General features: G+C 41.4%; 2 protein-coding genes across 4 annotated transcripts; one reads left to right on the top strand and one right to left on the bottom strand.

Moving 5' to 3' along the window:
* Positions 1 to 187: 187 nt before the first annotated feature.
* LOC126373158 (GDP-mannose 4,6 dehydratase) lies at positions 188 to 15,259 on the top strand. 3 transcript variants are annotated; one of them, XM_050019187.1, is made up of 9 exons: positions 188 to 263; positions 669 to 816; positions 1,189 to 1,383; positions 5,863 to 6,048; positions 6,679 to 6,733; positions 7,844 to 8,076; positions 8,872 to 9,087; positions 9,264 to 9,391; positions 11,180 to 15,259. In XM_050019187.1, exons 2-9 carry the CDS (start codon positions 739 to 741, stop codon positions 11,247 to 11,249), a joined length of 1,161 nt encoding a protein of 386 aa, XP_049875144.1. In that variant the 5' UTR covers positions 188 to 263; positions 669 to 738; the 3' UTR covers positions 11,250 to 15,259. The 3 variants fall into 3 exon arrangements, with proteins under 3 accessions (XP_049875144.1, XP_049875146.1, XP_049875145.1); XM_050019189.1 differs by lacking the exon at positions 188 to 263 and adding an exon at positions 404 to 528 and having other exon boundaries at positions 9,264 to 9,401; XM_050019188.1 differs by lacking the exon at positions 188 to 263 and adding an exon at positions 404 to 528 and having other exon boundaries at positions 9,264 to 9,405.
* An 838-nt stretch (positions 15,260 to 16,097) lies between these two features.
* On the bottom strand, positions 16,098 to 25,221 carry LOC126373423 (uncharacterized). The gene is made up of 9 exons (XM_050019581.1): positions 25,039 to 25,221; positions 24,175 to 24,276; positions 23,919 to 24,014; positions 23,329 to 23,460; positions 22,433 to 22,513; positions 18,779 to 21,995; positions 18,289 to 18,441; positions 17,731 to 17,880; positions 16,098 to 16,728 (listed from the first exon to the last, which is right to left on the bottom strand). Exons 1-9 carry the CDS (start codon positions 25,099 to 25,101, stop codon positions 16,508 to 16,510), a joined length of 4,215 nt encoding a protein of 1,404 aa, XP_049875538.1. The 5' UTR covers positions 25,102 to 25,221; the 3' UTR covers positions 16,098 to 16,507.
* Positions 25,222 to 25,407: the final 186 nt, after the last annotated feature.

The following is a 25,407-nucleotide window of genomic DNA, read 5'->3' as shown; positions in this document are numbered from 1 at the left end:
GGGCTAAGTCTATTTATGGCAAGAGCCATCTAGACTGGGTCAAACATAATTTTAAATACTATTTTTTTGTCAATCTAGTATGAATAAAAATCGATTTCATTCTACGAATTTTATATATCAAAGACGTACGACGTAATAAATACATTGATTGGCCGAGCGGGTCGCCCCGCGCCGCAATCCGTGGCGTGTTGCTAGTACACGTTGTCACGTTCGCTATGTCAGCGCGCCCAACGCAAACGGATCGTGCACATTTTGGCCGTTTGGTATGGCTTTTCATAACAACTCTTCACTTATTATTTTATATTAGTTGACGACAACGCGAACATCGACGTTGTCGTGCATGAATCGTGAATGGATCAATAAATGGACAGGCTTATAAGCTGCTAGGCCAGATCCATAAAATACTTTCCAAAAAAAGCAAGCTGATTTTGACATTGACATTTCGAAATTGTCAAATAAAAATTACAATTTTCCGGGCCGCCGCTGTTGTTGTGTTGTTTGTTTGATTGTTTGTTCCTTGTTATTCTGGTTGGTATTTCCATAGGTTATTTGTGTTTGTCATTACCAAGTAATTTATTTACTGTAGTTATAGTGTTACCAATATCGGAGTTATATGGGTATTGTAGTGAACGGTGGTGTGTTGATAAGCTTATCTTTGTTTTATGAAGCCGGCGTGACTGCGGACGTGTAGTCGGCGGATTTGCTCAATTTGCTGTTCGAAGTTTAAATATTTACAAGATGTCGGGCGACTCTGGCGAAGCGTCGTGCGCCAACGGCGGGCAGAAGGTGGCCCTTATCACTGGAATCACAGGACAGGTCAGATACTACACATTATTCAAAATTAATTTCTAACTCAGCTATATAATGTTTTTGATATATATGAAACAATTGATGAATATGAAGGGAGCAAGAAAAATATGTCAGGATTGAAGCAACTGGAATTCCTTACATTCTTCTTAATCTGGTGGGAAACAGGTGTGAAATTATGTATCTATGTACTTTTATATCTGATAAGCTCACAACTAGGATAGTCCGAATTGGGATAGTTTTAGCATTCATTTTACACAAATGTGATTTACAATTCTCATTACAAACATGGAGATTATAAAGAATTGGTTACCTTAATTTTGCTACATAATCCCATGTTTTTTTAATTTCAATTATATTACCAAAACATTATTACTACAGGATGGATCATATCTAGCAGAGTTTCTGATAGAGAAGGGTTATGAGGTGCATGGTATATTGCGGCGTTCATCCTCATTCAACACCGGGCGCATCCAGCATCTGTACGGCTCACCCGCTGCCCACACTGGTGGCCGCATGCACCTGCACTATGGGGACCTCACTGACACCACTTGCCTCATATCCATCATCACCAAGGTGAGAATAAATTTGAACTCATTATAATACAATATTGTAGTGTAACATGACTGTCAAGATGATGTGAAATTTCAGACTATTCGTATCAAACTTCAATACTCTATTATTTCGCACCTGCAGACAGTCTTTTCTATTTTGTTATGTTCTTACACACTACTTGGCCCTGCCATATTGACTGTTGCACATAGGTAGGAAATAGTAGAGTCACAGTATTAAATATAGAAATATGTAGAATGAAAAGCCTGAGAAATATATTTTTGAATGAATGAATTTTCCCTTCAGGTTAGATAAAAAGTAAATTTCAGTTATAAAAATATCTCGGTTTGCATTCGTTGTAAATGAAGACCACTATTTTTCAAATTAAATCAATTATAATTCTGTAATTAGTTCTGCTAATTAGGATTAAGTCACCATTACAGTTTTGATTGCTATTACTATTGTAATTGAGAAAAGCCTTACTTTATGTAGGTATGTATGTTTGCTTAGTCTTCTTCTTATCGTGTGGGTTATGAGGTGGATAATCAATCTTATCAACCCTGGCGTCAGGGTTATTATTGAGCTGCCAAAGGCCTCTGACATGACTCATGTAACAACTACATACTTACACCAGTAAGTACTAACCGGAACCAATGGCTTAACGTGCCTTCCGAAGCATGGATCATCTTACTTTTGGACAATCAGGTGATCAGCCTGTAATGTCCTGACCAAACTAGGGTTCACATAGTAATTTTTGTAATATGTCTCCACCGGGAGTCGAATTCAAGGCCTCCGGATCGTGAGACCAACGCTCAACCATTGGACCACAGTAACCGTACTTTGTTGTTGTATAGTTTGTACGACCGCTAGCCTTGCCATGAACACTCATAAGAAGGTTGATTGAATATTAATGTTACTTGTTTTAATCTCACGCCCATAATACATACTGAAGTGTGCTCACGGTCAGCTTGGCACTCGGCGCTAATCAGTCAATCGCGCCCTCCCCGGTACCGCTGCTTACATACTTCAGGCCGAAGGACGTAATGTACGATCGTGACGAACCGATTACTCTAGCCATAAAGGCAGCCAATTAGAACGCGACATCAAGCACTTCAAGATCCCGATACCGATCCCGCCACCGGTTATCGTTATCGGCGCACTAGCCTGGATTAATTATTTCGAAAATTACCCTCTCACACAGCCCTGGTTTGCCACTGGGCACCCTCATAACTCTTGTCTTTTGTGCCAGGTGGGAGCCCTCAGCGCTCCCCGTTTATCGGGCCAAGAAGTTAATGCCAAATGACGTTAAAAAAAATCGCAGGTGGTGATAAAAACTTGCGCGCTGGCTTTACTTGATCACGTTCATCATCATCAATTTAAGAGCCACGCTCTTGTCGGTGTAGCATTCTCCATTCTTGTCTATCAAAGGCCAATTCTTTCACTTCCTTATAAGACACATGTTCCATGCAAGCACATCTTGGTTTTCCTCTCTTTCCTTTTATGATGTTTTTAATAAATTCGTCGTGTCTTATTACGTGTCTATTCACTTTGCCTCTTTTGTCCTAAATAACTGTCAATGTTGTCTCTTCCTTTACTATTACCTACTGGTAATACTTACGTACTTCTTCATTAGTTGAGGAAGGATGGAAAGAATAACAGTTCCAACTATTATTCAACACCACATTTCAAAGGCTTCTGTCTTTCTGTGTCAGTGTCCAAGTTTTACATCCATAGAGGGCTATATTCCACACTTGATCACGTTGCAGAGGACATATTCATAATTATTGGATCGGTTTTATGACAGGCCTGTGTGTATAATATATGGTGCAAATAATAAAAATCAGATAACGTGCCATAAAAGTATTTGTGACGGTATTTTCAGACATGGTGTACTGTACCTATGTCTGTTGAGCAAACAATTTTAAACATGACATTTATGAAGCTTACAAACATCTCTTGATTGTAATCCCTATCTACCTAGATAGTATGTACACTGACCTCAGTGTACATGTACATGTTATAAATTCGGTCAAGTGCGAGCTCGACCCGGTACCGGTATAGGAAGGTTGCTAGGGGGACAAATCCGGCCAGTTGTAGGGTACTAAGCATGTGTCGATCGCAGTGCCCTGGTGTACGGTCACGAGCATTAATATGTATACATTTTGGTACCATGTCACATTAACTTTTTTGAAAAATTGAACTGCGACAGAGTCCTAAAGTGGATACATCATATCGCTCATGACTGTACGCACTGCTGGGCCGACTGCATACTACCTCGTTCCACTGTTTTTTTCCTGCCCATCGTCACTACTCATCTTCAAATCTATGAATTTGAATTTGAATTTGAATCTATCTGTCCCACTGCTGGGCACAGGCCTCCCCTCAATCAACGCCTTCCGAAGCACGGAATCATCATACTTTTTCGGACAACCAGGTGATTCATGATAGCCAAACAAAGGACAGTATTATTAATGATTAAAAAGTAATAATTACGTAACATAACATAATCTCACGATTTCGGGTTGTAATAGATAGATCCTTAAGTACCCACGCCTCACCGAGCAATAAAACAAGTGCTCAATAATAATTAAAGCAAGCAGAAATCAGTCATGATTACCCTCTTGAGTATCATAGCTTCAGTGTCAATTAAAATAATTTTATAAGCATTGGAATTTTGAATCATCATCTACCTAGCATTGTCCCGTTTTTCACAGGTTCCGCTTACCTAACCTGAAGATTTTACAGCAGCGACTGCCTGTCTGATGTTCCAACCCGCGAAGGGAAAACCATTCCAATACTGGTTGGGTCACACACCTCCCAAAATGCATTTCTCGGGAATGTGGATTTCCTCACGGTGTTTTCGTTGACCGCTGAGCGCGTGATAATCATTTATGATCCAAACATGAATTCGAAAACAAAATTCGACATACATTGGTTTAGGCCTGTGGTGGATTCGAACCTGCGACCTCAAAGTGAGAGGCGAGCGTTCTACCAACTGGGCTACCACGGCTTTGAAAGAATAAATAGAATGATAATATAAAAGAGGCGGCCAGCAGGTACCTCTCGTGTGTGCAGTATTATTACGATGGCCGGATATTGTTCAATGTTGAATGAAAGTTTTATGTCACTGTTATTAGTAATTGTTCAGGTGTCTGATGTGTGACACTGTTGGACACTTTTTGTTGACCTAACTAGCGTTATATAGATGGCATTCTGGCAGGGTCCCCATGAGGAGACTCTGGGCTCGTAAATGGAAACAACCGTTTAGATTGAGCTATAGCTCAGAAAGACAGAGAGAGACTCGAAGCCTTTGAAATGTGATGTTGAGGATGGAAAGAATAAGTTAGACTGAAAGAGTTACTAATGAGGAAGTGCTAGTGAGAGTAAGGGAATAGCAGGCAAATATTGAGAGGCAAGATGATTGGACACTTAATAAGACACGACGAATTTATTAAAAACATCATAGAAGGGAAGGTACAAGAAAAGAGAGGAAGGGGAAGACCAAGAAGAGCTTACATGGAACAGATTAAAGAGAAGGCGAACGTCGTGTCTTATAAGGAAGTGAAGGAATTGGTCTTTGATAGAGAAGAATGGAGAATGCTACACCGACAAGAGGGTGGCTCTTAAATTAGTGATGATAATAGTTTATTACGCTTACTGAAACATATCATTCGAAGATACATTGATAATTAGAATACGATTATATTTAAGTAATATATAAGTACACACTTCAACTGCATTGCCTGCCACAGAGAACGCTGAGTACATATATAACATAAACAACCTATATACGTCCCACTGCTGGGCACAGGCCAACCCTCAATCAACCGGAGGGAGCATCGTCGACCACACTGCTCCACTGGGGGTTTGCGTATAAAAAATAAACAACATGCAAACCTGAGGTGAGGTGAGGGTCTAAACAGGACAGGGCGATTTCTGGTTGATTTAAGGTGATTTCTAGTTATGTATGATGTTTACACACAGAATTAGAACGTATAAACCAACACGAGTGACTTATTAAATGTTTTTTTTTTATTATTTACATATGTAGGTCGGTAGGTATCTACTATAAAATATATTATGATGGAGTGTGTATTCGACGAGGAAGTACTCAATTAAATACCCCGATTTAACATTGTTGGTCTACTTTTTGGTATAGTTGGATACTGAAATAAATGACTAAATGTGAGTTTATGTATGTAAACACATATATACATATACTCACGCCTCTTTCCCGTCGGGGTAAGCAGAGACTATGGAACTACATTTACTTGGTTCCTGACACACCTCCCTTGCTTCCTCCACACCCATCAATCGATTCATACACGCACGCCGGTTCGCACTGTCGTATCGCCAGTATCATTTTTTTAGGTAACTAAACTTGTATTAAAAAACCAAAAGTCGTAAATTTTTTTTGAAAGTTTTTCTAGTAAGGTGAATAAACTGTTTCTATGAAATAGTTCCGCCGTTTTTAACGTTTTCGTTTTCCAATGTGTTGTTCAGACGCGGCCGCGCGAGATCTACAACCTGGGTGCGCAGTCGCACGTGAAGGTGTCGTTCGAGCTGAGCGAGTACACGGCGCAGGTGGACGCGCTGGGCACGCTGCGGCTGCTGGAGGCCGTGCGCGTGGCCGGGCTCGAGAGGCACACGCGCATCTACCAGGCCTCCACCTCCGAGCTCTACGGGAAGGTACACCACCACACCCCGGACACTTTATACAAAACATCTAGCCTTACACAGACACTACACATTGACGTTGTCGTACACGCACAACTGTGTGTGCGATGTCTGACGCCCATACGATTGAAGACTACAGTAAGACCGAGGCGGGGTGAGGTAGGCCTAGCTCAGCCGCTGGTGGGAAGCGGAGAGTTGCTTATTCTATGCCACTAGCTTCATACTCTATAGTAGGTACCGGTGAACGGAAATAAATAGGAAGCCATGTCAGGGGCCTTTGGCGGCTCAGTAATAACCCTGACACCAGGGTTGTTGACGTTGGTATTCCACCTCACAACCCAGACGATAAGAAAAGAAGCAGAAGAATAGGAAGCATTCGTGTAGCTAAAAAATGACGCAATGAAAAACTAACCGTAATTACCTATTCAAGCTAACAGAATTTATGCTAAAACTGATTTCGGCTAGACGTGAGCATGCAAAATAATGTTATGCCAAAAAGGTCGCCCCACAATTTATTTTATACAAGCCTTGTCCTGACAATTGCGAACACAGTAAAAATAAATTAGCAAAATCGATCGATAATTTTACAACATGTAGCTTTTGATGTATGTATTTATGCAATGAAATATATTTGATTTAAAGGTGCAGGAAGTACCCCAGAACGAGAACACACCCTTCTACCCGCGCTCACCCTACGGTAAGTGATCATTATTGGGGTAGGCAGAACCGCAAATTACGACAAGAAAGCAGTTAATTTGTTACGAAGTCGAAAATGGATGTGATGAAGCGTAGGGCCATCGCCCATATGGCCCATCCCGTGACAAAGGCCACAATCCTTCAGGTTTTTACTCGTCCGGGAAGATGAGCATCAGAATGAGTTCTATGTTTTTTTTTGGTCACTCCCAGTCCAACATAGCAGGCGTACGCACTTAGTACGGTCACGAGCATTAACATGTATGCACTTTGGTACCATGTCACATTAACTTTTTTGACAACTTAAACTGTAAGTCTCACTAAATGTCAAATATGTTAGTGCGACAGAGTCCTAAAGTGGGTACATTATATTGCTCATGACTGTATATAGTTTGTATATAAGTGTGTTAGTTTCATATTTACTAATATACACTCTGTATAAGAGCTTGTCGAGTACAGTTATCATATTATGACGGTCTCTGTGGTCTAGTGGTTGAGCGTTGAGCTCACAATCCGAAGGTCACGGGTTCGAACCCGATGGGGACATATTTACAAATATCGCTTTGGGATCCCTAGTTTGGCTAGGATATTACAAGCTGGTCACCTGATTGTGTGAAAGTAAGATGATCCGTGCTTCGGAAGGCACGTTAAGCCGTTGGTCCCGGTTACTACTTACTTCTTCTTCTTTGCGAGTCGATGGCGCTTACTGATGTGAGTAGTCGTTACATGAGTCATGTCAGGGGCCTTTGGCGGCTCAATATTCAGTGTTATACACCAGGGTTTTGATGGATTTGATGTAAATGTTACTTTCCAATGTTAGCATAGTTATACTTAAGGTTTGTTTAATAAACATTTGCTAGTAAATACAAATATAAAATTTTTCTTCTTATATCGTTTCTAAAAGGCGATAGCCGCCGATGAAATGTTATGTTATCTAAGATTGTTATTTCGCTTACAATGTCTCGACATATACTGATTATAATATGTGAATAATGAACTTTTACAAACAAAGAAAGGGTTGCATCTTAATAATAATTAATTAGGAACCTATACTTTTTTTTACTATGTTACCATTTTTTTTTAAAGGGAATTTAGAAATATATGTGTGTTGCAGCGTGCGCGAAGCTGTACGGGTACTGGATAGTGGTGAACTACAGGGAGGCGTACAAGATGTTCGCGTGCAACGGGCTGCTGTTCAACCACGAGTCGCCGCGCCGCGGGGAGAACTTCGTCACGCGCAAGATCACGCGCGGCGTCGCCAAGATCACGCTGGGGCTGCTGCCCTGCCTCGAGCTGGGCAACCTCGACAGCAAGCGCGACTGGGGGCACGCCAAGGACTACGTCGAGGTCACTAATGCTGTACTCACATCATCATCCCCCTAGCATTATCCCGTTTTTCACAGGGTCCGCTTACCTAACCTGAAGTTTTCACAGGTCCGGTTTTTATAGAAGCGACTGCTTGTCTGACCTTCCAACCCGCGAAGGGAAAACCAGCCCAATACAGGTTAGGTCACATACCTCCGAAAATGCGTTTTTCGGGAATGTAGGTTTCCTCACGATGTTTTTCTTCACCGCTGAGCACGTGATAATCATTTATGATCCCAACATGAATTCGAAAACAAATTCGACAATCATTAGCTCAGGCCTGTGCTGGATTCGAACTCGCTACTTCAAAGTGAGATGCAAGCGTTCTGCCAACTGAGCTACCACGGCCCCACTACTACACTGATATACTGTAATACTATAATGATATCAAGTACACAATATATTCCGGACATACCATACCCAAACATTGTTCACACACAACTGTGTGACCGCCTTATCAGTGCGTGCGAGCGAGACACAGTCCGCGCGTGCCCCCTTACTCTATACTTCTTACGGTCTGTAGTAGGTACTCAAATCGGAGGTGGGGTAATCAAACTCGTATCGGTATGAGGCGAAAAGTGTTCCTATATGCAGTATTATTAAATTGAAATAAAGATTCTTCTTATTATTGTCAATGTATAATAAAAGTAGGCATGTATGTATGTATGTACGACCTAACTTTTAAACCACTAATCAAATTTTAACAATAGAGGTGGCACTAGGAGAGTTGATTACCTGCTTGTTTACTAATTTGTTCGTTATCGTTGTGGCCGGCAGGCGATGTGGCTGATGCTGCAGCAGGACGAGCCGGAGGACTTCGTGGTGGCGACGGGCGAGACGCACAGCGTGCGCGAGTTCGTGGAGATGGCGTTCGCGTGCGTGGGCCGCAGCCTGGCGTGGCGCGGCGCCGGCGCCACCGAGCGCGGACACGACGCCGCCAGCGGGGCGCTGCTCGTCAAGGTCAACCCCAAGTACTTCCGCCCCACTGAAGTGGTATGTTCCCGCAATAGTTACACAATGGGATTAAAAAGGCACCCGGTTACGAGGTTAAAACACCTCTCCCTATAAATATGCCGAAACCGGTTTTTACACGAATTTATTTCCCTTATTTGGCAATTTTTGAACTTCATTACTTGGATATTTTCCTTGTATGTACGTGTATTGTCCAGGACCTGCTGCTGGGCGACCCGTCCAAGGCGAAGCGGAAGCTGGGCTGGGCGCCGCGCGTGCCCTTCGCGCAGCTGGTGCAGGACATGGTCACGGCCGACCTTGAACTCATGCGCCGCGACCCCGAGGCGTAGGTCACTGTAGGTAGGCGTGCGAGCTGAGCGAGCGAGGGCGACACACACCCACACAGGGGGGGGGACAAGGACACGGGGGGACACAAGGACACGGGGACACAAGGACACGGGGACACACAAGGGCACGGGGACACACAAGGGCACGGGGACACACACGAACACGGAGACACCCACGGACACGGGGACACACGGACACACATGGACACAGAGACACCCACGGACACGGGGACACACACGGACACGGGGACACACACAGACACGGGGACGCACAAGGACACGGGGATACACACCATTATTTTCTATTTATATTTAGGTTTATTTATTTCTGTATTCATCTACTCTTAATTTAACGACTCATAATTTTTACGCTCTTTCATTGCAATGTGGTAGTCGGTGGAGGAACGATACCGTAGTTTGCTGCTATATTGCATCGATCTACTCATGTGACAATTTTTTTTAGTATCTTATTAACCATATAAATGTAAATGTTCTAGAAAAATTTTGGCGTCACGACTTCCTCCCGCCATGTCTCTCCCTGATATCAGATGGCTGGAGCTGCAACTGTTTCATTTTTCCATTTCATTATGAATTTGTCTTATTTGGAAAGAATTATACAGTTTTCGTTACTTGTCGACTACTCTATGAGTTGATGAGAAATGAGGGACTTTTTTCCAAACTACGTTCCCCAATAAATTATATAGATGGCGCTGTCTTGATTTAATTCAAAAATATAACGCAATGGCAGAAGCACTTATAAAAATAATTGTGTATAGAATTATGTTGCTACCTATATTGCTTCTTTTTATTTTGATCAGAATAATAATGGGTGGAAGATGTAATTGTCCTTGGGTGTAATGAAAAAGGTCATTATTTATACCCAAAACAAAGATCATCATTATCATCATCATCAGCCCTTTAACGTCCCCACTGCTGGGGCACGGGCCTTCCCTATGGATGGATAGGGAGATCGGGCCTTAAACCATCACGCGGGCCCAGTGCGGATTGATGGTTAACGACTGCTAATGCAGCCGGAACCAACTGCTTAACGTGCCTTCCGAAGCACGGAGGAGCTCGAGATGAAAACTTTTTTTTTGTGGTCCATCCTATGACCGGCCTTTGCGAAAGTTGCTTAACTTCAATAATCGCAGACCGAGCGCGTTTTCCGCTGCGCCACCGAGCTCCTCGCCCAACAACGAAGATAAAAGATGTATTATGTCTGTTATCCATGAAATTGGAAGGTTAAACGGGGGAAAATCTTTACAGCGCCATCTATATTATTTTTGAGGAACGAAGCCGGGAAAGTCTCTCATTGAATAGCTAAAACATTGTAGGTATTCTGTGAGAACAGCTATATTTTGTATTACCTACCATCCGCTATGACCGTGCACTACTCATCGACACACTATACGCTACGCTGACACTAACCCGTTACAATAAACAAACGATAAAATAAATGGCTTCTAACCAAAGCTTGCATACAAAAAAATGCATTCCTTTTTAAATATTAATATAATATATAATTGTAGGAGGCATGTAAATTGTACCTACTTTCTCCTTGAAATGGGAAGCCGCTTCTGTACAAAACTGGACCTGTCAGAGGCAATGGTTTTCCTTATCATTTAACAAATGAGCATTCCTCCATTTTAATATCGTTTTTTTATTCGTACACGAATCATACTTTTGGTTTGAGTGCATTTTGCGTGACAGTTGCATGCCTGAAGTATTTTTTATTAGTATTTGTTCGCGTTAGACATCCAAATAAATATTTTATCTTTTTGTTGCAGACAAGTGGAAGGTTGTACGTCGAAGCTGGACTTTGAGAACGTACTGTCGTTCTGTGCCGTCGCGTATTAAATGCTCATAAATCAAATTCCACACAAAAAGTAAATTTTGTCTATAATTATATCGTCGTCTTAGAGAGAAAACCACATAAGCGTCTCTTTAAAGATCACATGATGTGGATTTGTTGTCGCAGTTTCCGGAATTTAATTAATTGAATGAAATCAAAGTCCTGTTTAAGAAAATCGCATCAGGGAGGTTGAAAAAGCCACATCGAAGCAATTCACCCAAAAAGCAATATTGCAATTTGACATTTGCGCATACAAAAGCAAGTGCGCAATGCAAAGAAATGTCAAATTGGAATATTGCTTTTTTAGATGAATTGCTTCGATGTGCCCTTTTTAACCCCCAGAAGGTGATTTAAAAAGGCGTTTACATGGTGTCTGCTATAAGGCGACGATGTGTAATTCATCTAAAAAGCAATATTGCTATTTGATATTGCGCAAGTATAGGCAAATGTCTAATGACAACATTGCTTTTGAGGTGAACACACAACTACGAGAAAATGCGTCGGCAGTGCGAATGGTGCTCGATCTGCAACTGGCGTTACATGTGTCGTGGACAGTTGTGGTCATCACATGATAGATAGAGTACTTTTTGTATCGAATTAGATGACTTGGTACCTTTATACGAATATCACTAGCATTATAATGATTGGAATCTATGTGAAATGCCTACGTTTTATAAAATTTGAATGTGTGATATTTACAATGACTAACCACACTCGGCTTTAGAATGCTGAAGGATGATTACGTACCTACATAAAATAATGCCCGTGTTTTCTCAAGAGACGAGCAGGGTTACTAGTATTCAGAAGGCGCCTTACAACCACTTATACAGTTTTAAGATGAATGTAATATAACCAGTATGGTGAAGGTGTCCAGCCCATCGTCCATTTATTGGTCCATCATTATGGATAATTCTGAAAACCAAAGTGTATTGTTTAATAGGATAATGGTACTGATTCCGGCAGACACCTCCTAATTTTATTTTAAGTTGTACCTGTCTTTTCTTATCCGCCGAAAAGGAAAGGAACGAATGATTGATAGCTGTTAATTTTAAAATAAATGAGTGAATGAAACAATAACCCGGACAAGTCAAATAGTTGACTGGTATGTCCCCGTTTTGCATGTGCTTTTTTTTCAACTTGATTTCCATCATAATCTCTTTCCTTTTCGTCGGATAAGACAACAGGTATAACGTAAACAAAATCAGAATGTACCCGCGGGTATCAGCACCAATGTCTGGGTATGTGTCGTATAACATGGTCAGCTAGGCATTCAGTTCCTACAATTTATATTACATACTAACAATGTGTGTGTTGTCTCTAGGAATCAAGTAATGCCTAAAAATATATTATCATTTTTATACGAATGCACTTTCAAAGTACTTTATTAAGTGCATTCGTACAAAAATGATCTGTTTGTCAGGACGTTTAGGGCAGTTTTGTTGACAACATAGTCCTGTAAATATCTAGCGTCGTTAAAGCATTACATATGTCTAGACATAACGCTAAATATTGACGCGCCAGTGTATATTATAGTCAGTTTAAACGGCTGAACTAATGTTCATTGGCGATTATTCGAATACTTTTAGCGTCTACTCGAATATCGATATAGAAACGTATCGCATTGACGGCTGTGTAAGTGTGCAACTGCACGCTACTAAAAGAATAGTATTACTTTTAGATAAAAACCTCATTAATCGAGCGTGCCAGGATTTACACATTACTAAGGTAATACGCAGCAAATTACACAAGAAATCACTAGAAATACTTAATAGTATTTGAATATTACCTATTTTGATGTTATACGTGCTATAACTCGTACTGATATGTCATGGGGTATGTTTAGGTTTAAGAGCATTTAAATGGTGGTTACTATACGTCCGGGTGAAATAGTAAGGATGTTGTCTATCGCGGGGGTTCAGGTTACCGATTTCATATCGGTACCGTAATTTTATACCGGTATGATGACGGTAGCGTAACCGCTTGTATACCTTAACCTTTTCAAGATGGATTGTCCTGTACAAAATTCGTTCGTGCCATAGACAAACTGCCTATTCGGGCAATATCACCTAATAAACAGAAAGTAGCTCCGTCTCTTTCTTGCACTTATTGTAAGTGAAGGACGGCGCTAGTTTAAGTTTGTGTCCGCCCGAATTGGCACATATGTCGATATATAAACACTTGCTGATTTTACTGTCTGAGATGCGGTTATTACTACAGTTAGTATAGCTAACATAACATAAATGCAGTATAGACTTTCGGGCACTGTAGTTGCTTATGTTAGGTCACCGAGCGTACTATTAAACAGAAAATACCGCTCTTAACCCTTTCACGGGCAGAGACCATGGGTCATTGATGGTTCGTAATAGATAGTATGATACCTTGGAATCGGAACGTCATTAGACGTTCTGTCCTTGAAGATGTTAAGGGTTACCTTTGCAGTTATGCCATCGCATTTGTGACCGGTTCGTCCTTATACCATTCGATACTATTTCGCCGCGCGACCCACCGGTAGAAGTAAGATAGATTACGTGTATATGTTTGTTACTGTATGGTATACATTTTTGACGTAACAGTAAGTAATTTGGATTCGATTTTAAAAACGTAAAATGAATTTGATTTGATATTATATTAGAAGTTCCCAAAGGCGTAAGTTATTCATATTTTATTTTGTGGTTAATTCATATATGTGGCTAATATGCGCAACATGATAACATTATCGATCGATTCAATAAATCATGTCGAAATCGATAAGTTTGTTTTTTCTCTAACATGCGTGGCACGTGATTTTGTTCGTATTTGGACAGAACGACATGACTTATTTGGGTTCACATATTAGCACCAATCGACAAAACGACGATTATATCGTCAGAATCGATAAAATGACCGTGACAAAATTTTATCATGTTGCGCATGTTAGCCCTACTGTATACTTATATTAGAATTGTAGCTATATATAATACATTTTAACATGTTAACGTGCAATATACATTGAAAATTAAAATAAAGCAATAGTAGATATACATTGGTGCCGATTCAGGCAACCACCAACTTAATTTGACAGGACTAAAACTATCTCTTCTTGCACGTATTGTAGGTGAAGTGCTCTAAAAGTGCCGTCTAGTTTATATGCCCCCGAATAGGCATGGTAACAATAATCCTACATTGAAACAGTGACTACAAATAGCGGATTTTGTATAAAAAATAGAAATGTAATATTAAACTATTCAGAAACAAGGCCAATTTTTTTTGTAATTTTGAGATTAAGTCGGGGCCCATATCTGTCTATTTTTGTCGTTGTTCTCCGCATTAAACATTAAGGTAGTTACTAGGTCAAAAACAAATTTAAAAAATGTTATTATTTATTTTTGGGTATATCTTGCAGAAAACAGGTTAAGCATTTTCTTTTGTTGTACGTTTTCGTACAAATTCGATACCAATTTATTGTTTTAAGTAAAAAAATACTAAATGGAAACTACATAACATTACAAATACTTTTTGCACAAACAGGAAATCCCAATTTTACTACCTACCTACCTTCTATCCGTTAAATAATTAGATGTGTTAAAAATACCAACTTATCAAGGTCACATAATTGTTTTTTGTTTAATTTAAGGTAATATTAAGTGTAAGTATTATTATTTCGCATTAGTCTCATAATCTTCAAGTTGGTTGCTGTATTTTTTTTTGTTAAGTAATTAATGTAAATGGAAGATCTGTTTTAATTTACGCGAATTGATTATGTTGCTCCCACACGGAGGTTATAGAAATTTTATAACAGTGCCTAAAGTGCCGGGGCCAAAGGTACTTTCCATCTATTCCACAAGATATATCTGTTTATATAACCATATGGAAGCACTGTTAGGTAGATAATTATATTTATTATAATTTAACATTCCGCGACGCAAAGCTATATTTTCACAATGTATTTAATACGTATTTATAATATACAAAAATGTCTCCACTACTACGCCTTGCTTATAAGCGAATGTGACAAAATAAATATTGTTATACAAAAGTTGGTTTCACTAGTCTAAACAAATCTTTACATACATACATAAACTCACGCATCTTTGACACCGGGGTAAGCAGACTGGAATTCTATTTGCTTCGATCCTGACACACTTCTCTTGCTGCATCCACATTCTTCAATAGTTTCATACAGGCACATCGGTTCACCCTCCCTAAGAACATCTCCAATTTGTCCTTCTAGGTGTTCCTCTGCCAGCCCTACCACCAACCTTCGCTTTATATACTGCTTTTGTAATCCTGTTATCCTTCATCCGCAAAACAAATCTTATAAGTATTGCTACCTGCACTTACTTATTCCAAAGAATAGGGTAAATAATAACATAAATTTTGGTAACTTTTTATTTACATCTATAAAATCAGTCCTAAATAAGTAATTGTACTCTTTTCATCATTTCTACACAATTTTCAAAAAAATAGAAGTTACATTTGTTTGGTAGTAGAAGTAGATAACGATTAAACTTTTAAGTCAAGAAAATTACCAAACGGAAATCATTGTGATCATTATAATAATAAATTAAATTCTAAATATTACAATAATAATGTTACTACAAACTATTTATACGAAAACATTAACAAATTAAAAGTAAATAAGCTAAAATAAGTCAGCATTTCGACAAAATGTCACATCAGTAACCCTAAAGTCCGGCTCTAGGGGTGTTACATATATTATGTAAGCAACAAACGGGGCCGCGGGGGTAGGGAAGCTCTGTGTATTGTTAGGGAAGGGTGGGATGTATGCTTATGGATTACGTGAATCGCGCGAAATAAATGCACAATGATGTCGATTCCGTCAGACATAAGCATAAACAGGGTGTTAGTGAACGAATACTGAAGAAGATTACCAAGACTATGGTTCCAAGTTAATATTAAGTGGATATATCCGTCGCAAATTCATGTTTTTTTTAAATTATTTAATTTCTATACCTTTGCGATGGAAAATTCCACTTGATATTAACTCGGAATCACGGTCTGAATCATCCCTCAAACATTTCGTTACGATGTCACTGACACTTTTTATAGTTCGACAGTTCTAAAGCTAACCTTGTGTCTGTGAGCTGCCGAACTAAGTTAAGTCGCGGTTTGAAATCAACCCTATTAACGAGGTAGGTTATCGACACGTTATCTTGTGCCGCTATTGTCACACGGGCCCCAGGTAGGGCGGCGTTACAGTAGGCTAAATCGGGAGGTCCGTAAGTGTCGTTCCACCACGTGTGCAGCGGACCCGGCCGCCGGGTCAGCGCAGCAGGTGCGCGTCCACGTGCAGCCGCTGCGTGAGCGCGGCCCGCAGCACCAGCTCCCCCCCCACCAGCCGCGCGCCCGCCGCCCGCAGCGCCTCCCAGCGCCCGCGCTCGCCCGCCACCGACACGCACAGCCACGCCCGCGGCGCCCCCGCCCCCGCCGCCGCCACCGCCGCCTCCGCGTCCACCCAGCTGCCCCCGCTGCACTCCACTATCACTGCACACACGACAAGTATTCGGGTTAACTAAAATCCGCACCTTTTTATTAAACGTAACTCATTATAGGTGACCGTCAGGATGGCCTGTCACTACCCTAATTTTACATCGAAGTAATTATTAAAAGTTAGTGCTCAGCTGCTACCAGTTGGTACCGATCGTTAGACGCACATTTATAGAGTTTATTTATAACCAATAGTTGGTACTAACTTGGACTCAATCAATCAATCATTTATTTGCAAGAACACAAAGTTAAAGATCTTATTCTAAGTAAAACAGTGCATGTATTCAACCTGCAAGCAGGTGTGCAAATATTTATACATATACCTAATTATTTTATTATTAAGACTTATTCCTATAGTTAAAAGCAAATGAGCAATTCCAAAATTGAACACATAAGCGGTATCCTATCAGCAGGCGCCATCTAATAAAATTTATTTTTAAAGTTATCTTTATATTTAACTGGTACATCATCTAACGAAATAAATTCATCTGAAGTTTCAAAATCAAAAATATCGCGTAAAATCAATTCAAATGATTTTAAAAAATATATGTATATTAGATGGCGCCTGCTGATAGAATACCGCTTATGTGTTCAATTTCGGAATTGCTCATTTAATTCTATAGGCGTTACGACATCGAAATAGTAAATCCATAATAACTTTTTATCCTTAAAAGTTATGAACTCCATAACGTATATGAAGGTACCAGTACCAGTCCAAGTTAGTACCAACTATTGGTTATAAATAAACTCTATAAATGTGCGTCTAACGATCGGTACCAACTGGTAGCAGCTGAGCACTAACTTTTAATAATTACTTTGATGTAAAATTAGGGTAGTGACAGGCCATCTTGACGGTCACCATTATAGCACCTTATTATTAAACATAACTCATAACATAGCATTACCGCTATCGCTTTATTAAAATTATTTTTAATGTGCATGTCGTGAGAGGTAGAGATGTGCCAGTATGTTTGTTTCACTCGTCACGTGTATACTCACTCTTCATCTCATGCGGGGGCGGCAGGGCCCCCGGCGTGGCCCCGACGTGGTACCCGCGGAGCACCCCCCGCGGCCCCCGCAGCACGGCCTGCAGGCTGAACCCGAACCGCGCCTCCGCCGCCTCGTCCACCAGGATGTACTGCCACGGGTCTGACAGCACCACAATATTAAATCACCATCTTTCATTTTCAATTTAAGTTTAGTGGGGTCTATTCCGACCGGCGCGCGTTTATAAAACGATTGATGAATGTTTAGGAAACAAGAGAAGTTTGTCAGGATCGATGGAATTTTATGGTATCTGGTTGGAAATAGGCGTGAGTTTACGTACAAATGTTGTGTAAACTAGCAACATCAAATAACGATGTTGAAAATCAAGATTCTACTTTAACTTGACTATACCCTACGATAAGTATCTACCACGAGTGGAACTCGTTAATACAGGTTGAGAAGCTGCAGTAGTTTGAGGAGGAGACATTTGACAAAAGAAGACTATATATAAAAGCTATCGATTATATATAATAAGTGTGTAGCGTGGTGAATAAAGATGTAGGTCCTCACCGAGCAGCGCCCGCTGCTGCAGGCAGGCGTGCAGCCAGGCGGCGCCCACCACGGGCCGGCCCAGCCCCACGGCGCACAGCAGCTTGCACGTGCGCCGCAGCTGCAGCGTGGCCACCACCGAGCACGCCCGCACCTCGCTCACCACCACGGCGCCTGCGCACCACACAAATGCCCATTACAAAATGATCATCATCGATCTCCATTTTGCACCACCCTTGTTAGTCCTGTGCTAAATACATTCACAACTTTCCTTTTCCCCTCTCGTGGCCACTACTCTGTGACGGCCTCTGTCCATCGTCGACCAAAACGACAATCTAATAGAAACTGAACAAAAACTATCAAAAAAATAATATATTGTTTCCTTATATTAGTAATAATTAATCTGGAACATAGACGTAGCTCACATTCTATCGGGCAGGCGATCCTAAGTGTGTAAGAAATGATGCCGAGGAACGATTATACAATCATTATGTGATGGTGGTTCACTCACCCAGTTTCTCCAATTCGCCCTTGAGATGATCACAAGGGAAGGCGGTGAATAACACGTTGCAAGTGGCCAGGCCGTGGGACGGCGCCGGGGCTGGCGCCTGCGCGGCCGCCGCGGCGCCCGCGGCCCCCGCGGCGGCGCGCGTGCGCTTGGCGGCGGGCGGCGCCGGCGCCGCGGCCGCGGGCCGCTTGCCGCGCGGGGGGCCGGCCCCCGTCGCCGCCCCCGCGGCCCCCGCCCCCTCCCCGTACTCGGCGCTCCGCTCGTGCACGGCGCCGGCCCGCCGCCGCGTGCTCCGCCGCACGTCGTGCGCGGGCTCCTCTCTCTCCACTTTGTTCTCCCTTGTATCTTTAGCGCCGCCCCTCTCCTTCCGCTGATCTGTGTCCCCTCGTCCCGCGTCCTCCCGCCGCGGCCGGCCTCGCCTCCGCTTGCTCGTGTCCGGTTCCGGCGTCACGGATTTCTTGTCGCCGCTTTCCTTGCTCCCATCTTTGTCTTTGTTTTTACTTCTTGTAGTTCTTGTCCTCCCGGTGTCGCTGGTTGCATTTAAACTGTGGTTCGCCTTCTTGGAGGTCGTCGAGCTGGATTGTTTCCTGTCACTATCCATATTTACGGTATAATTTGTGATCTTGTCCTGACCTATTTTCTTAGCTCTCTCGTTTTTATGGGTTTCTCTTGTTTTTTGTTTAGATAGTTTAGTGTCGTCGAGTTTTGATGTCACATCTATTTTGGTGTTGTTACTTATGTTGTTCCCCCGGTTACCTCCTTTCGTCTGTTCGACTATATCGATTGATTTTACATCAGATTTATTTACAGACGTGTCTGCTACCTGATCTACAGTAAGATCCACAGTTACATCTTTACTAGTTTTAGCCCTTGCATTCCTCCGAGTTTTAAGCTTTTGCTTGGTCGAATCGGTATCGTGTTCCCTCGATGTACGTTTAACATTTTCCGTTTTAATTTTGTCCGAGTTTTGACTGCTCTCGGCGGATGTATTCCTCCCTTTAATATTCTTCTTTTCATTCTTACTCTTCAGTCGCGTTATATTTTCATTGATTATTTCCGAGTCGACGTCGTCCTCTTGCTCGGTCAAGTATTTGGGTGTAAATAAATTTCTACTTTGTTTATTTGAATGATTGTCTTGCATTTTTGACGTAGGTTTTCGCCGTCGCGTTATGACCCTGGTGGGCAGCGCCTCCACGTCGAAGGTGGCCGTCAGGTCTTTTCTCACACTTATTTTGGGTGCTCTTTTCTTTTTCTTAAACAGAATGGGCGTGTTTTCTTGTGAATCATTGGTGTCGTTGTCTTGTTCCGATTCGCTGGAGGACTCCGTGAGGTGCGCGTGCGAGCTGAGTGTGACGCAGGTCTTGATCTCTTGGCTGTCGGGCAGCTCAGTCGTCAGGAACGTGAAGGGCCGCAGTTTCTTGGGCGTGACTTCAGCGTCCACCTCCGCGCCGATCACCTCGCTGATCTGCTTCGCTGACAGGTTTGTAACAAACTTATTTACTTTCTCATCCGCATCGCTACTGCCCGGTGACTTGTCCACTACGAGTGATAACTCATCGTCGATGTAAGAAAATCTCTTTCCAAATTTGTTTTCTTCTAAGGAGCTGGGCACCAATTTGTCGTCCGCGTTTTGTTTAGCGGATTCACCATTAGAAACACAGTTATTTATTAAACTAAGTTTGGACGTTGGCTGTTTCTGGGAACACAAATCTTCAAACAATTCTTGCGTTGCTGCATAATACTTGTCATCGTCCGCATTATCAATGTGTGTATTTGTTGCGGAATCTGTAGAAGGCTTAAGATAAGTTGAATCATCGGTTTTAGGAATATCTTTTCTTTTAATTTTAATGGGCGTTTGGAAAGGAACCTTAAATGGAGAGTCCACTTCTTTTGAGTTCTGTTCTGCTGTAGCTGGTTTGTCCGCAACATCCTCTACTAAGACTTGAGTTGGCAGGTCTTCAAACGCAGGCCCCTCGGACCCGACATCGACCTCTGGTATCACCTGCGTGAGCATGTCTTCCAAGCACGGGCCTGTTGTTGCAGTTGCTGGAGCGTCGCCATCGTCGGCGACTTCAGGTATCACTTGAGTTGCTAAATCTTCAAAATTCACTTTGGTGTTACTAGAGGGTATATTTCTTTCGTCAAAATTTTCGACGACTTCAGGTATCACTTGAGTTGCTAAATCTTCAAAATTCACTTTGGGGTTACTAGGGGGTACGCCGTTAAATTTATTTAAATCTATGTCCATCGATTCATCTTCACAATCAGTAAGCTCATCATCAACCACTGGTTTAGGCGGAATCACTTGTGTCGGCAGAATGTCGATGTCCTCGCAGTCAGTGGAGCTGTCTGATTTAAGTCGAGTTTTCCTATTTACTGGTATAGGGGACATGCAGGTGTTTTGTTTTTTATGTTTTAATCGCACGTGGCCGTCATCATCGACCGTATCGTTCTGTGACAACGGGATGTCCTCTTCTAGGTTATCCTCATTGGTAAACATTTCTGGAGGCACTATGGGCTGCGACTGAAGGTCGTCGAAGAAGGGCTGCGTGTCCAGCTCGTCAAACATGATGACGTCAGTAGATTTGTTAATCCTATCTTTAGACGTGTTCTTCGGTTCTATTGAAATATTAATGTCTTTGTCACCGGTCGGCGGTTGCGTGTCGGCGCTAAAAATTGTATCATTCCTATCCACCGCAGCGTCATCTTTGTCTGCGGGAAGCTGAGTGTCAGCCACGAAGATGCCGTTATTATTATGATTTAACGATTCATTCGTTTGTTTCTCATATGGAAGTTGTGTGGTGGCATTAAATATATTGTCGTCGGTCGTGTCTTTCTCGGCTGGGAGCATTTGAGTCTCGGCGTTGTAGATGCTGTTGTCGTTCTCTTTGTTATCTGCAAATAGATCTAGTTCCACTCGGTGTTGGTCGGCAATACTGCGCACAGCGGGCAGGTGTGGCGGCGCCTGCGTGTCCAGCCCATGTATGTCGGGGCAGGGCTCCGCCCTCGCTGGCGCCTGCGTCTCCATCTCGTGAATATCGCTATTCATTCGCGATACGTTCAAACTATCATCCAAGTTGAAAGAATTGGACTTCTTCGACGAGCTCCAGAAAATGTTATCTATTGTCTTTGAACTGAGGGATACAGTTTTATATTTGCTGCTGGTGCTCTTGGAAGAATGTAGTGATGTGGGTTGCGACGGTGTGATGAATGACTCGTCCTGAAATGATAAGTCAAATGTTTTATTTATAGCTAGAAATTTATTTTATTACATATTATTATTTTTCTTTCAAGCCGACGAACGGATTGTACCTTCTCGATTTCCCACCTACTTGACAAGTTGCATTGAGGGGTGCGCAATTTTCTGAGAATGGAACCCATGCCATTCAGTTACTAACCAGTCAGTAGTTGTAGTTACTAAGATACTGGAAAATCCCCGTGCGACGGCGCTAACACGCTCTTGCCCATTTGGTTTTGGTTTGCCAGCCCCAAAATTATACTCGACGATCTATACTTCCGATAGTACAAGGCATGACTTACTTATAGCATTAGCGACCAACAGCTCTTTAATGAAGTGTAATTGACTATCTGACTATTTGAGTGATTGACTGGTTGTCAGACTGTCTGTCTGCCTGCGTGAGTGTGTGAGTGACTGACCCGATCGCTGAGGTCGGGCGACTCCGGCACGATGGCGCGGGGCAGGCGCGGCGGCCGCGGCGACTCGGCCTCCTCGTACACCTGACACATACATCGATACAATGGTTACAAATATTCAATATTCAAGTTTTATTTTCAGATTCCATATAGTAATTGTGCGCACAATAACGACATACATTTATAATACATAGGTAGGTCACAGTCATATCATCTCCCTAGAATTATCCCGTTTTTGACAGGGTCCGCTTAGCTAACCTGAAGATTTGACAGGTCCAGATTTTAACAGAAGCGACTGCTGTCTGTCCTTAAAACTCGCGAAGGAAAAACCAGCCCAATACAATTTAGGTCACATCTTATTTAGCCTAATCGATCCCACTGCTGGGCAATGGGCCTCCCCTTGATTTTTCCACTCCTCTCGACTTTGCGTGATCTCCGGCCAATCCTTCCGATAAGCACATACCAAATTAAAATGCATTTCTGCGTTAATGCGTTGAGTATGTGATAATCATTTATGATCCAAACATGAATTCGATAACAAATTCGACAACGTGCTGGAATCGAACCTGTGATCTCAAAATTCAGGTAGGAAGGTCATTGGCAAAGTAGGAAGCCGTTAGGTAGTACAAAATCGCAATTTATGTTCCCGCCAACATTACAATCCCATCTACTGACAGCTACAAATATACCTTTTGCAACATGAGAATGTATTTGCATTAAGTATACATGCTGAAATCAATCTTATCGTCATAATTATAAAGAGTACGTTTGATTGACGACGTGCGCGAGGGGCGACTACCCGGGGTAGTTAAATGGGTATCATTAGAGACGTTTCAGTACGAGCTCTATGTTCGCGAATGCGTGGGCGGCTCCAGCTTGACTATGTCGCCGTCACGTACCTGGGTGGGCGGCAGCGCCTGCGTGGGCGGCAAGGCGGCGTCCCGCAGCAGACGGAACACGCCGAACACGGCGCCCAGCTGCACCGTGTCGCCATCACGCAGCGGCGCCGGCAGGTATGCACGCAGTATGCGCTACCGACACAAATAATAGCCTACTACATTACTATCTAGTCCAATGAGATACACTTCACGACCAGGATCTACTGGCACTTGGGTGATATTGGCAAGAAAGTGTATCTGCACTACCAACATTCTGATTATGGCCACGTGAGTTTTGACAAAGATCCTCGTCATGTGACATGTACCGATAAACATGGTAAAATAATTCTTGACTAAAATTCGTTATTTAATTCCAAAAGAAAAAATATATTTTATTATGATTTCAGATTGGCTACTACCTAAAGATTAGAGTTTTATAATTTATCTTTGACCCAGTATCTTTGTTATGATACTGGTAATATAAAAAGTGACTATTGAGGTGCAATTTGCTAATCAAGGCGAGTTTGACTCCCAGTGTGGTCAGTTGCGGAAGCATCATGGAAGCAGTTTCTCCTCCAACCTTCTTCATTTTTACTTATTCATCCACTTACATTATTCAATTTAGTCTTGTTAGCTGAATCCAGGTCCATGAGCATGTACTCGCTGTCATTCAATACATTAATCACCGCATGTTGCCGGGATATAGACTAAAATCATAAAAATAACGTTATGAAAATACATTACAAAAGTATAGGCACTTAGCTTCAGAATCACTATAAATAAAATAAAAATAAATAAATATCACTAACTTTTTAAATTCACAATACAAACTTAAAATGTGGGGAAATATAATAGCAGTTTATTTACATTTAAATCGAGAACTATGTTGCATGTTTGTGGATCCCGTCCAATCTTGTTTGGGCCATGTTTTACCGGGTACTTGCTGCCCAATATACCTAAAAATCCAATCTGAAATGCAAAAAAACAATTATCTTTATATTATAATATCAATCTAGTCACACCATAACTTAGACCTTGTAATAAAGTTCCACTACCTCACTAAATATTGAATAATTATGTCACTTTGAACAAGCTAGCCTAGTAAAGCTAGTTTGCTATCCTAAATTCAAGGTTTTAAAATAGTGTTAAAAAACATAATACAACCAAATAAATAATACGCTTAACAATTTTACTAGTAATATACTTTACACGAAAGAAAGTTATACAAATATATAACAAGAAAGCTATACAAATATATAACAATAATTCGTATGTATTCATTATGCAGAAAAATAGTTACAAATAGAGTCGTCTTAGTTCCCTGTCGCAAGGTGCCAAAAGTCACCCCTTTTTTATAAAAGAAACAACAGAACATAGATCTTGTTACCTTTATGCATCTCATTTGAACACTGAAGAGAACATGGATCAGACTCTACTAAGCTGCAACACTGCAGGTTGGTCACAGAGGGCCAGATATCAATATTGTTTATGAAAATTAACACAACAGGAAGCGCTTCAAAATGTATTGTAAAAAGATAAACCTATTTAAGTAATACTTTTGTTGGTTAGTATTATACACTTAAGTTTTAAACCACTCCACCAAGCATGTAAAACTATGATAAATCTCGTGGCGTTTCCGTTGAGATATTATTTTGTTTTCTTATATTTACTATAAGTATTAAATAAATAGTTTTTTAGAAATTATTGTATGTAAACAAAGTGTTAGCAGACCTGTTCGGGACATATTCGTTGCGACTCCGACGAGTCGTAATCCAATCTTTGCGTGCACTCCATGTCAATACTACTCCATCAAACAATCCAATTTTATTACTAAAATACCCTGGTGATACCTAGTATTTTTATCGTAATGATTAAATTTTTAACAAAAACCGCGAACCGTTGACATTTTCACAACAACGCAATGCCTTTTTTTTTCTTTTTTTTCTGTCGCTCATCTTATACTAAGATCATAACACCATGCTGCCAAGTGTTCAGTCAATTAATACTACTCAAATATTTTTCTTTTAAGTTAAATTCATTTAAATTCCTTCTTTCTAATCTTCTTTTATTTATTTTTTCTACTCCTCTACTTTAATCTGG

The sequence above is a fragment of the Pectinophora gossypiella genome, chromosome 15 (genome assembly GCF_024362695.1).
Source record: "Pectinophora gossypiella chromosome 15, ilPecGoss1.1, whole genome shotgun sequence".
Lineage (NCBI taxonomy): Eukaryota > Metazoa > Arthropoda > Insecta > Lepidoptera > Gelechiidae > Pectinophora > Pectinophora gossypiella.
This window is presented reverse-complemented; position numbering and strand designations above follow the sequence as displayed.

Coding starts and splice junctions, on each gene's coding strand:
- LOC126373158 (XM_050019187.1), top strand. CDS start 739: ATGTCGGGCGACTCTGGCGAAGCGTCGTGCGCCAACGGCGGGCAGAAG. Junction 8,077..8,871: donor ACGCCAAGGACTACGTCGAG/GTCACTAATGCT, acceptor TGTGGCCGGCAG/GCGATGTGGCTGATGCTGCA. Junction 9,392..11,179: donor ATGCGCCGCGACCCCGAGGC/GTAGGTCACTGT, acceptor TTTTTGTTGCAG/ACAAGTGGAAGGTTGTACGT.
- LOC126373423 (XM_050019581.1), bottom strand. CDS start 25,101: ATGGAGTGCACGCAAAGATTGGATTACGACTCGTCGGAGTCGCAACGA. Junction 24,277..25,038: donor AACGAATATGTCCCGAACAG/GTCTGCTAACAC, acceptor TTTGCATTTCAG/ATTGGATTTTTAGGTATATT. Junction 23,461..23,918: donor ACAAGACTAAATTGAATAAT/GTAAGTGGATGA, acceptor TTGTGTCGGTAG/CGCATACTGCGTGCATACCT.